The sequence below is a fragment of the Stegodyphus dumicola genome, chromosome 8 (assembly GCF_044657685.1).
Source record: "Stegodyphus dumicola isolate Sdum_Otavi_A_Nest chromosome 8, ASM4465768v1".
NCBI classification, from domain to species: domain Eukaryota; kingdom Metazoa; phylum Arthropoda; class Arachnida; order Araneae; family Eresidae; genus Stegodyphus; species Stegodyphus dumicola.
The window spans coordinates 74,965,675-74,979,808 of record NC_140775.1 but is presented as its reverse complement, the minus strand read 5'-3'; the positions used below and the strand labels follow the sequence as shown (position 1 = coordinate 74,979,808).

General features: G+C 32.8%; 1 protein-coding gene across 1 annotated transcript in view; it reads right to left on the bottom strand.

The window, feature by feature from the left end:
* The window catches only part of LOC118188948 (uncharacterized), a 140,111-nt gene that overhangs the window by 40,369 nt on the left and 85,608 nt on the right, over positions 1 to 14,134 (bottom strand). The window contains exons 5-6 of the mRNA XM_085822009.1: positions 2,937 to 3,059; positions 2,507 to 2,668 (exon numbers count right to left, since the gene is read on the bottom strand). Of these exons, the coding sequence (XP_085678135.1) occupies positions 2,507 to 2,668; positions 2,937 to 3,059 (285 nt within the window). The remainder of the gene's footprint in view (positions 1 to 2,506; positions 2,669 to 2,936; positions 3,060 to 14,134) is intronic.

Here is a 14,134-nt window from a genome sequence, read left to right as displayed (position 1 = left end):
CACCTGAATTTGCAGGCTTCTTAAAATAACTTTGTTGCTATGTAAAATTCGGAAGTGATATAATGATACGAAGTTTCACTGAGAATATCTCTCGCATTAAACCTAGATGTCATACAGAGAGAAATTCTAACTGCCTAATATTTCCACTCTAAGACATTAGATCACTTACAAGTACGAAATCAATAACAACTTCTACAACTCAACAAAATTTCATATGCATTCATGTTATCCATCTGAAATGTGCATTTTCGTATCACATAACGGGTAGTAACGTTATTATTTTAATTTTTATTGTCTTTAGAAATACATACATGCGGAATGGATTTTACTATTGTAGGTCGCGTGGTAATAATCCTCATTGTTTTCATTTGTGGGTATCATCTGTTGCACTGTAGCTTTCGCTATGATTCTTCGCTGTTCAATACAATTCTACATACGGTTCTACATACCATCTGATGTACTAGCATTTTTGTTTGATGTACTAGCTTTTCATCTTGTTTATTTGCACAGCATACTTAAATGTAATTTTTCATCCAATTGATCCTGACAATTAATAAATTTAAAAGTATATTTCATCAGCAGATATCAATAAGGCACCTTCTTTCGTAATCTGATTTACATTCAGTAATGCTGTCTGCCTCCATTCGCCTTGGCTAGGTATGGCAGTTAGGTTGGTAATTTCGTTTGACAGACGTTAAGCTTCTAAATATAGCTGACATGCTTCATGTATCGCTACTTCTGCGATTTAAAACTGTGATTTAATTCAGGTAACCTGAAAGTAGGAAATGCAACACACGCATACAAAATACCAGGGTCATAAAAAAATTTATATTTTTATGAATAATCAAATAGCAAAAAAAATTAAGCAATATTTATATTTTTCTTGATGCTTGAGGATTGGTAACTATCATAGCTTTTACTGATTTTATTAATTTTTTTATTTCGTGCAGGTGATTTTTTTTAAGTATTTTTTGTTCATTTTTAATAAACCCTATATCTCGCTAATATATATTTTCCCTCTTGGTGCTTAAATATTAGTAAATATCAAGACTGTTTACTGTTTTCTTTTTTTTTTGGGGGGGGGTCTCGTATAGGTAGGTTATTCTTAAGTACGTTTATTCATTTTTTAATAAATTCCATATTTTGTATCACTATTATGTTTCCGTTAAGGCAAATTAACTGGGAAGTCGCGAAAAGTTTGTCTCATGAAAAGAGATCGAGAGTAAAAAACATTTAAAAACCTGGATCTTATGCAAGTTTAAATTAGTTTTGATCTGTTAGAAGTAGTAAATATACTTTAACATATTTTCCATAGATGCTGTCTCAGCTCTGTGCTTATTTCCAGATACCATAGCCATCCTAGATAAAAGCCTTATTATTGTCATCATAGATAAAAACCTCAACAAGTTCTTGAGAAGACTTTAAATCTCATTTTCATGCGTGTCTCAAGGTATCACGACATCACGAGCTGCTCTGTTGTTGCATTCATTACCTGCAGAGACCCTTGATTTCACTGCTGTTAAGTTTCCAGACGTCTTTTTGAAAGCGAAAAATCATTTTTGATTCATCAAACGCCATTGTTTCTCGTTGCGAGATTGCATTTTAAAAACACTTTTCATTATGAGTTTTTAAAAGCTATTTAGACTTCTTTTCCACCATTGCATGCGAATGGTATTGTGCAACTTCCGCAGAAATCAAAAGCTATAATTCACCAAATACAAAAGCTAGCGGAAATACCATTGCTATCTCCTTTTTTCTTCATTATTCTCTTCTTTTAAATTTACTTGATTCAAGACATGAACATTGGAAATTCAAATATCCAGTACAAAGAATTCTTTAGAAGCGTTTTCCTATACGATTATAGTCGTCTGGATATCAGCCCGTTTCGAGGAATTAAAATAAAATCGGCGGGTATGTTGTTTATATTAATGAAGTCTAATAACCTTAGATTCAAGTGGACGTGCTTCAAGATAAAATATGTAACTAGTGGTATGAAAGAGAATGCGAAGTTATAGGAGGTTCCCTAGCGGCTGAATTTTCCACACGTTTTCTTCAATTGCGATGAATTCTAACGGCATTTCAGAGAATATACTGAAAAACGTAGTTTCAGTGACATTGACGCTGTTTCTTTTCAATAATTTTTTTAAATACAAACAACTCTTGAACATCACGGGTTTGAAATGAATGACCGCACTTGCATGCGCATATTTTCGATAAATATGTTGTAAATGTTTTTTGGATACATACGGCAGTTTGAGAAACTTTGCGTGGATCACATGGCCTCTAATAAGTAAGCAAAAATTAAGAAAATGTTTGGTATGTCATAAAAGAGTAAAAGGGTACCCACGGCTGCATTAAAATAGTTTGAGGCTCAGGCATAACATTCTTTCGGATCTACATACGGATTTCTATAACTTATACACTATTTTTAAACTGTTACGAGCCATAAACCCTTCACGTTGTTCAACAGTCAACTCATATCAAATCACTGAAGCATTTGACTGACCTCTCCAGACAAATCTCTGATGTGCTCATCATGCATTTGCCTGTTTTCTTCTCTAGTTTCTGTCATAGTCTGGTTGCTCTCTGTCTTTTCGCTAATCACCTTGGCCGATCCGGGCACGAGGGTGTAGCCTGGACCTGGAGGATCATCTCCAGTTGTCTTGTGCTAAAGAAAAAATAGAGAGACAGATTAAAGTTAACTGTTGCTCTTGATTTCACATGCACTTCATTCCTGAACAATGTTTATTTCCTCTGTCCACTGATTTGAAATATAATTAAATTTCCATTCTTATAAAGAATAATTCTTTCTTAAAGATTAATGCAGTTGTTTTCATTCTAATAATGTGATAATAAAAAATACCCTTTCCAACCTTAGTGTTTATTCCGTTTCTTCGTAATTTATTTTTTAAAAAATTAATTACTAAACAGCTTACTTCTGTGTTTTCCGATTCTTCGACTCGGACATCTTCTTTCGTTTTTGTAGTGACTTGTGGTCCAGAATCGGCTACGATGCGACCGTCTTCCAAAACGAGTTGTCTTTGTACTCGAGTCTCGACCTGTTTCAAAATAACATGCAGTGAATAAATATCACAGAGAAAAATCGACCTTAATTTATCATTTATTAGGAAACACATAAACATTAGAAATACCCGTATAATAATTTGCCTCAAACCTAAGAACCCTGAGCTTAAACGCACTTGAGATCTACTCTATATTTCATGTCATTGACATCATTTTGCTTGTTAATAATTACAGCTATCTAAACAGATTCGCTGACGACTTTTGACGTAACAAAATAATTTGTTATCAATTACATTTGAAAATGAAAATTATTTTTGGTACGATGGATTCATATCAAACAGCAGCAAAATACTTAAAAATTCAACTAAAAAAATATTACCTAGCACTTTTTACACGTAAAGTTTAAAATTGTGCTTCGGTTTTTTAAAAGCTGACAGCAATGCATGAATATGTGATTTCCCTAAGCAAAGAAAATTTAGGCAGCCATTCAGACTGTCAACATAATATGTACATTGCGAAAAAAAGGGGGGGACAGTTCTATATACGAGGGCAATCCCAAAAAAAAGGTCTCCTATTTTTGGGGGACGTAGAGAAAGTTTTAATACGGTTGTTGGCAACACTGTTGTGAAAGGTGCTTTCTCCGCTACCACATAAGCACGCAGGCGCTTCGCTCGGATGCTCAGTCTTGGCTTGGCAGCCATTCGAAATAGAGCTCCCGATAAACGCTACCGCCAAGTGTGAAGTGCGCGCAGTTATTCGATTTTTGAACGCAAAAGGCGTTAAACCGGTTGAAATTCACCGCCTATTGACGGAAGTGTATGGACAGTCGTGCATGGATGTCAAAAACGTTCGCAAAAGGTGTAGAGAGTTTACAGCCGGTCGTACTGAAATTCATGACGAAGAAAGGAGAGGGAGGCCGTCAATTGCCGACGAGACAATCGCGAAAGTTGAGAAACTCAGCGTAAAGATCGGAGGATCACTCTGGATGCTCTCTGCACTTTGGTTCCTGAGGTTTCCAGAAGCACCATCCACAGGATTTTAACGGAAAAGTTGCAATATCGGAAGGTGTGTGCAAGATGGGTGTGTGCACCCAGCGATTTACACCTGTTCCCTAAGTTGAAGGAACAGTTATCTGGACGGCGGTTCTGCTTCGATGATGAGGTGAAAGATGAGGTTCAACGCTTCCTGAAGGGCATGGCGGCAAGCTGGTATGACATAGGCATTGTAAAGCTGACACAGCGTCTACAAAAATGCATCCACCGAACTGGCGATTATGTTGAAAAATAAAGCATTCTTCAATCTTTAAAGGCATGTAGCAATTATAGAAAATAAACGGTTCTTTGTATATCTAAAAATATAGGGATTGCCCTCGTATTACCCGTTCTACTGGGCCGATTGACAAAGTTCAAATTACGCCTTCCATGTCTCAAAAGCCCGACCTAGGATATATTCGATTGATATATAGCATCATTCTAACATGGGCTTTTTGACGCAAAATAGGACTTTTTCTGTAACGACATGCCAATTTTTTTCCATATTTCGACTCTGCCAAATTATACCAAACTGCGAGGTTTTGTAAAAATTGCACGAGTAGTTTTTAAAAAAATAACTCTTAAAATTTCAGCCCCTCAATGTTAATTGAATTTGATATATATTTATTAATATCTCTTTTTTTTTATTAAACTTACTTCATTTCTTCTTCCAGAATTCGAAATTTAGGCATAATTCAAATATAATTAGCACATTTTATGATTTGTTTTTAAAATTTGTAAATTTTAATATTTTTATAAATTTTTCGAAAAATATTTTATGCTATAACCTATAAATTTTTTAACATCATCTTAAAGTAGATGTATTTCTAGGCACAACAGCAAAAAGTTAAGAGTTTTTTATTCAAAATTTTCTAAGATATACATGAATTTACATATTGGAGCGTTTTGAAATTTTGCCTCTTTTTGGGCCTTTTTTTTTTTTTTTTTTTTTTTTTTTTTTTTAAGTCCAAAGGGATTTGAATCCCGAAGGACTATTAGTTTCGTTTTGGCATTTTGCGTCGGACGGATAAATGTCGGTTCACTTTTCAAACTGTTGCCATAAAATGTTAGAGTCCTACATTATATTTGAAGAAATTAAATAATGAAAATCTGCGTAAATGTATGTATATTTCTCACATTGTCATAAAATAACGTACATAGAGTCATCGAATTTTGAATAACGTAATCCTCCAACGAATATGAGCATGTGGAAGACCAAATTTGAAATTTGAAATTTGTTTTATGATCGATTTCCTATTTTTTAAAACTTTGACGAATTTTTGATTAACAAACTCAAGGATTTCAAAGCGAGCAATGGCAACGTTGTGCAGAAAAAACATTTTTATCTCCAGCGCGTGAGTCTCTGTAACGGAAATTCTAAAGATATGCTCGTTTTAAAACTATTTTGCGATATTGCTGTTGCACTGGATTTTATGGTTTAAGTGCGAGGAACATGATATTTAATAAAGGTAACACACAAAATGTTAAAAAACGCCCCTTTGGACGTAATTTAAAATCTGAAACATTTCAGTTTTTTTTTTTTTTTTTTTTTTTTTTTTTTTACCTACAATAACGCCAAACGATAATACGCACTTTGTTAAAATTTTTTGAAAGTATGAACGATGACTTTTTTTCCCGCTCATCTACAATGAAAAAAAGAAAAAAATAGGTTGCTATAAATTAAGAAGTTCGCCAAGTAAATTATTGCTGACGAAAACTGAAAAAATACGCCAAGATAAATTTTTGAATTTCTCCGTAAAATTCGCACAAAATTTAATATTTAGGCATAATTTGAGTCGTAGAATCGAAATATGGAAAAAAGGGCATGTCATTTCAGAAAAAGTCCGGTTTTGTGTCAAAATACCTATGTTAGAGTGATTTTATATATAAATCTAATATATATACCCTAAGTCGCGCTTTCGAGACATGAAAAACGCAATTTGAATTTCCTCAATCGGCTCAGTAGAACGGGAGATATAGAACTGCCCCCTTTTTTTCCGCAGTGTAGAATGAAACCTCCCTAAGACGACCATCTAATTTTTATACATTTCTGGTCATCTGCGAGGAGGATCGCGTTACAGAATATGATTATTGGTTTTTAGATTCCCATGAATGGTTTTACAGCATTTGAATGATATTAGTTTAATAGTAAACATCCACTATTTAGTTACAGATTAAAATAAGTTAATTATTTAGTTTTTCTTTGTTTATGAATGAAGCCGCTACGTTCACCTAATATGTTTGCAGAAGAAAGATATATAAATCTACTTTAAAGCACAAAAATTTATTAGATTGGGATGTAAAACCGGTAAAAACAACTTTAACAGAATAAACAGTGCGTTTATGTTTAATCAGTAAAAGTAATTAACAGTATTTGAGTATTAATACAGTGAGAAAGTGCAATTAAATATGATCAAACAATATAATTTTTGTACCAAACTTTATACAGCACGTAGTGAAGAGTTAATACTCAGCACAAAAGTATCTAAAAGATTATATTAGGTATTTTTAGGAATATGTAAACTGTAAACGATGGTTCTCTGATTACTTAATAGTTTATAAGAACATGTTTCAAATTTTTTTCTATAAAAATAAAAGAAGATATAAATGTAATTTAAGCTAAACTCAGACTAGATTTTAATAATACATAGCTTAAGTCATAATTACAAGAAAAATTTTGACACTGGATTAAAACTGATTACTATATCTTAAACGAGAGTCTCAGTTTGGAATTCCGTACTTAGTATATATTTCTTTTAGGTTTATTTATAGTTTCACTTATTCCTAAATATTTACAAAATGTAAGCATTTAGTTACTAAAATCAAGCTAGCAGATAATTTTAAATTGATACTTTTTCTTTTTTGTTTAGAAAAATTAAAAGGTCAAGATAAAATACTCAGACTGCTGACCTGAGGATTAATTTATTCTTCTTAAAATATCAGGAAATTTATATGAATTAAGACTGAAGATCAAAACTATCCACCTAGTTTAGTATTATCACGGCAGTTATATATAGACATTACTTTTCCAGCCTCATAAACGTCAAAACAGATAATCTAAATTAGAAGCGCTTTTTTTAGGACCTTTCAAACATTAGCAGGCCATTCGTTATCGGATGTCAAAATAAACTGCACAATAAACTGCTGTAGAAAAACACACTTTCATATCTGATCAAAGAAACGAGATAATTTACAGCACTTTGCACCTTGCTGACGTTAGGAACTCGTTGGCCTCTGAAGAGAAAAGTTTTTACGGTACATGCATTTCTTAAGGTATTTTTTTCACTGCCTCTAACTGACACAGTCAGTTGAACAAGTCTTCAATAACAGCAAACGAGTTCTATTTTAACGAGAAAATGTTATTTTTAACGCTGGGTGTTTTGCTTTCACCCGCATTTATCTCAGTTAGGCAAAAAAAAAAAAAAAAAAAAAAAAAAAGTGAACCTACGTGCTCTATTTTGACCTTTTTTATGAAACCTTAATTTCTTTAACATCAGTATGAAATGTTTATCTTATATAAATTCTGAGCAAGAAGACTTAATAAGTTTTAGGCGGGTGTTTTATCACAGTTTTACAAAGTGGTGGCTCTTATATCCACTGGTATGTTTATACGCCAATATTCATTGAACATAATAAAAAAAGTTTTATAAAACAGAATATTCATATAATATACTTCAAGTTTAATTACCAAAGACATAATCGAAAAACATGCTAATAAAAAAATTTAGTTGTAGTCTGTATTGGATTCTTTACATTTTGACAAAGAATGTGATGGCAGTCTGCCTAAGGCTATGGATGCTTTCATGAAAAACTGTTTAGGAATCAGTTTAGTTTAACTGGGTATGTCAAAGCTATCTGCCTAAAGGGAGATATGTCTTGGAAGACTTTTTAAGGGATACTGGCTCGTGTTCACGTTACAGATTGGGAAAACCTACCTGCATCCAGCTTGTTTGAATGGGATCAAATGCGAGTCCTACTCTCCCTATTCAACGGTCTTAACCACAGGGCCACTGAGAGGGCTTACTTTTTTCAGAGAAACTGCCTCGCATTCCCGCTGCACGTGGAGAATACCCGCTAAAATTTTCACGTAACGTGCCCATTTGCCGAGATTTAAACCAGAACCGAATTATCAACATTCAGCGGTTTCTTCACATTCTATTAGTGATGAATTAAATTGAAGTCTGAAAACTTCAGATGACAGTTAAATATCTCCAAGTAATAGTCAATAAAGTTTTAAATTCTTTAAAAGTGGTTAATATTTAAAGAAAATTAACCATTTAAAAGTCATACAATTAAAATTGAAATTGAAATCTGATCTTGGTATGCAGAAGTTATGATGATATTAGTAAGCAGTTAACGTCTGAAACAACAGTAACGATAGACTTACACTAAGCTAATAATTAGCTCCTATAAATTAAAAATATAAAACATAAGATTTAAAACAAGTTGTTAAAAACAGCAAACCACATGGTAAGCAAAAAACTGCGTATATTATTGCATCCTAAATTATTGCCATGGGGAAACGTGTATACTTATTTAAAAAAAAAAAAAAAAAAAGGCTTAATTATTCAGGACGTATCTATGCATTTATTTCACCATGTTCAACAGAGTTACAGCGAGCAGATAAAGAAGTACGATTCCGTAGCTGTTGATTACAACTTGATTTTAGATATCAATTCTGCTTTTTATAATTAGTCTTACTAGGGAAACACACAATACTGGATTCACTGATTTGTTTCCATCTCTGCAGTTAAAGGGAACCTTAAAAAGCAAGTAACGTACTAAGCAAATATAAATATTATTTGAAAGCATTATACAAAGTACTGTTAATAGTGTAGTGTAACATACGGGCTTTGCAAATAAAGACTCGCTGCCAGAAATGCTAAAGCTGTTCATAAATATAACCAATTAGCTATATCGTAAAGTAAATATATTTTAATTAATTATATATTATTAAAGAATAAAATAAAGATTGAAATTATTTGTAAGTGTTTTATTGCTTTTCTACCTCTTATTTTTTAAACAATAGTAAACTAGTTAAATTTTAAAGATGGGTTACAGATCTTATGCTTTGTGGAATGAATACAATATTTTTAGAGTTATTGTCCAAGTGCAAAAACGCCTTATAGTTAAAGCAAAAAACTTGACATTTGTAGGGTTGTTGTTGATCTGGAAACTAAGTCCTGCAGACCGTACTAAAGAGGTTAGTGAGTTATCGCTGCGTTTTTAAAACTCACCAATGCAGGAAAAGGATTTCTTTTCGTCTAAAAATAAAAGGAACGACTTTTGCTGCAGACAAACCAACACTTGTGGCGATGTAAATTAAGCAGGAGTCGTGTAAGTCTAAAACCTCGGCTAACGAGAGACTGCAAAAGCCAGAATAATCACTTTTAGATAGACCTGGCTAGAAATTCTTACAGCTCGACGCTAGTGCCAGAATCTCTGTCTCTCTATTTAAGAATACGGAAAGAAGAAGTTATAGTATAGATCAAAATCATAACTGGTTAATTAAATTAACAACTTTACACATTTCATTTTATATGTGTGCAGGACAGAAATGTATCCATGGAGAACTTTAGAAATTTCTAAGAAAACTTATCCATATTCCATACTGTACTTAAGAAAGCACCATGCAGTAAGCCATTTCTCTAGAATTTGAAAGCAAGTCTCAGCTACTGGAATCTAGCTCACGTGTCCATTCCACCCCGAAGAATCTAAGCCTTCTCCAAAATAAATGGTCCCGAGACTGATGAACGGCTGAACTCGAGTAAGCTGAATGAGTTTAAAACTTTAATCAAAGATGAATGTGACATAAGGTCATCACACTGCTGTAGATTATATTACTTAAGTAACGCAGTTAATTCAAGAATGTTGGAAATACCTTTTTGTAATTACATTTTGTTTGTCGGCAAGGGTTGATAATATATAGTACATCTGCATTAGATGATGAAACAATACCGTTTCTAAGAAAAGCTTCTAATAATGCGTTCTTAGAAACTTAACATTTTTGATAAAAAAAGGCCTTGAAATAAATCTAACATCCCTTCTCCTCCGTTAAATTAAGATGACACTTCCCCAAAAATATTGGCCTTCCAACTTAGCAATCTGTTTAAACTGACTTTCCTGAAGTTTGGATTTTATAATTTTTCCTGTTTTAACATTTGTTTTCCTTTCATGAAAGGATAAATATCAGTGAAAGTGACATTTATGCATCCATAAGGAAAACAACAACGGAAGATTTTTCAATTTTATTTCACTATAATGAAGATACATACGTATTGCCTCCAGTTCACATGTAGCTAACTGCTTTAGAAATCAGTTTTCCTTTACAGAAGAAGAAAAATCCGAAAGAGGTCAACGGCGTGTTTAACGAAATCCCGATGTTTAGGACAGCACGTGATCCTTTTTTAAAACCAACTATTCCTGTTAACTGCCAACGAATGAACATTTAAAAAAAGTTCATTCTGTTTCCTTGTTAGATTACCCTAGCAATGCTCAAGCTTTACATCGTAGTTTGAATCACCCGAAGAATTTCTCCGTGGTGGATGTGCTTGAGCCGTTTTCCAAAATTACTCAAACAATTACAATTGTCTTGTTCAGAATCACACGTTAAAGTTTCCGTTAACAAAACAGGCCATCAAATTTGGGTGACGTAAATTTGTTTCCGGGCGGCCAACCAACTGTTTATTGTTTCTCCACCCAGTTGATGCTTTAGAATATTGGAAAACGCAAACAATTTCCGCCTCCTGACAATTAATTTGTTCTTTATTTATAAACGTTTTGCTCAATTACTTAACACCTCGCTGACCGGGTGAATTGTGCCTAACAATACGCTATTACGCAATTTTTCAGATTCGCAGCTCCACAGTTTACGGAGGTTCAAACAGCACGATTTTGAGTGTATGCCATTCAAAATTTTATAAACACTGCAGGAGACCGCGCAGTTATATTTCAGGCATGTTGCAATTTCTTTAAAAATAATTAAACTAGCTCATATTGGCATATCGATAAATATACAGTGCGTTTACAGTATTTTACGACTAATTATTTTTCGACAAATTCCAGAAAAATTGCCAAAAATGAATGACATCTCAACTCGTTTCCCTAAAATAATGCCTGATTACGGATAGAACTTTTATGATCCTATGATCATCTATTGTCATGGATTCGAAAGCTTAGTAAAAGAAAAGCAAAAATGTTTTGCTGCAAAGTGGAAGAAACAGCAATGCAGATCCTGAGTGAAACATTCGAGGATCAAGTATTAATATGATCTAATGTTTTTCCACTGACTTAGAGGATTTCGTGATGAATGCAAAGATGCTGATGAATTCAGGGGTAGTCACCCTTTACAATCTCGATTGAATGTGAGTGTGGAAAATGTTTGATAATAGTAGCTGAAAAATCGTCACCTGTCTCCTCGAATGACAACTGCTAACCAAAACGCTTTGTTAAGGTGGTACTTATTATTCAGCCTGTCCCTTTGGGTGTTACACCCAATGAAAAATTACTGTCGGATATGATCTCGAGGTCAACAGTGTAAACAAGGCACTTCATCACAGCATAGACAATCCTTAAAAGACTTCTTAGTTGTTTTTCCTTTCTTACTACGTTAAAAACGGACTTGTTCAACCTGTTGAAACGGACAACTACGTACAATATTTAACAAGTTACTTAAATTCGAGGTACAAATCCTTGATTTTAATATTTATGTAAACAAAATGTTTCAAATAAAGAAATGGCATCTTCACTATTAACTGGAACAAAATATCGACTACATTTATATAACATGACCCCTATCATAGACGGGGAAATAATGAGTTGCACGATTCAATTTTTTACCCTTGGTAAATACAGAATAATGTTATATATAAATTACATAGGTATTAGGTAACTAAAAGATATTTTTAATTGTTATATTTTGCTGCATTACTTGCATTAGCGAAAATAAAAATGGTAGGTTGATTTGTCAGCCTGTTTTCGCTTATAGTCCAACATACGATATGAAATAAACGAAAAAGCAAATTTTATATTTTCATGATGGAAAATAAATATTTTTAATAATTGTAATAGAAGAGTAGAAGCAGAGCAGGTAATACAAATTACAGAAGCAACTGCACTTTAATTTTCTTTTCATTACTTAAAAGAACAGTAATCAGTAGAATTTTGAAATTTTACTCATAACTACCTTAATTTTTAAGTATAATTTTCAAGTATAGAAGAAACTGCTATCATGCGATACACTGTTTAAGAAATGCTCATACGATTTCAGAATTGTTAGGCGCATTTTCGGAACATGATACGGAATACGTATCAGTAAAGCAAAATAGATAGATTAAAAAATTCAGCACATTTTTCACTTTCCTGCATTAAAATTCGGGGTTTATATTAAAGAAATATTCACTGGTTACTTGTAATTGGTATTATATATCTCCCCCAGATATAAGAGTTATATTTGATCTAACGACTAGCATATTTACCAAACACGAACATTAAAGTGTATCGTATCTCGGTACTTGCACTATTGTCAAAAGAGCATTTTTTATCTTAATATAGGATTACTAATAATTTGCAGCTGGAAAAGTCGGATTTTGTTTATATATATGTAATAATAAAATCACAAGAAAAAGACGGAACACTGTCATTGCGTGATTAGACCCATATTGAAGAAGATTTTTGATTGCGTAGTATTTAAAGAACTTGACAGTCGAGGCAGTTTTAATTCCATTTTTATTTCCAATTGATATTTGTGGCCACAATCACTTGGCACTCTAGTCGTGCCTTTCCACAGAAGATTTACATTTTTGATATTGTTGAGATAGAAAGCAAGCCAGCGAAATTACATCTCAGCACAGTAGCGAGCAAAAGCTGAAGTGCGTAGTTATGCAAGATGGAGGCACGCGAGGAGAAAAGTTTTGGTTTACAAGGACAGTTTCAGTTCCCAATGATTACGTCATCAGAGCTGCGCCGATCATAGAGTGATCTAGAAATGACGCAATGCAAAGAAGTTATTACGATTTTAGAATAGAGAGGAAGAATTAATGTTTTATAGTTTAGTCTATAATTTTGATTCATACATTGTTATCTTACATATTCCCCCCTTCAAAAAAGAAAAAGGCGTAGCGACAGAGAAGCCTTTTTAAAGAAAAAGAGTTAAAGCACAAGCAAATTAAAAAAAATATAAATAAATAATAAAATTTTGATCCTGTAAAGTATTATTTATAAATATCAATTTTTTTTAAAATAGATTCTTAATTTTTAGAGTCCTATTGAATTTTTCAACATTTCAGTCCAAAAGTCTTTTTGTTTGAGAGTTCACATAATCATAATTCTTCAGGGAAGGTTCTTGTTATTACAGAATATCACAAAAACGTTTACATAATCATTTCTTATAATTAAATGTAATGCACATAAATATGTATGATACTTATTTCCATACTGATAAATTATAATTTAACATCATAAATAATAGGATTAAGATTTTCAGAATTTATGGTTTCACCGCTATCATCTTTCATTTACAATTTCTGATTTTACCAAACTGGAAGCCTCGCAATACTTCTAAACAAACATATCCATCAATAGGGCTGTCCTCTTGAGCTAACCAGTGTGTTCTCTGCACTGGTGGCCCAGGGTGCCTAGACAGTTACTTGAAAAAACCTCCGTTCCTTGCATTAAGGTAACTGGCCTTTCAGAACTGCATTAATACATTCCATAATAAAAAAGTATAATAATAATAATAATATAAAAAATTTACATGCATTCATAAAATGAGAGCCTCCAACATTATCTTGCATGAAGAGGGTAAAAGGAACAACTGTACAGAGGTAATTACAGGCCTCTGTTGAAGGAACCAGTACACCCTCATCATACTATACTTAACATACAATCACCCATAAACTCTAACATGCATTTACCATAATTTCATATTACTTATCTGTACTAATTTCACTTATTTTTAACATCTTTATTTTTAGAATAATTATAAAATTCGTATTCAAAATTCTCAACAAAATTTCAAAAACATAAAAACTTATCTTAATATCCTTCCCTGTGAATACTTTAAATAGCTTAAAATTAAT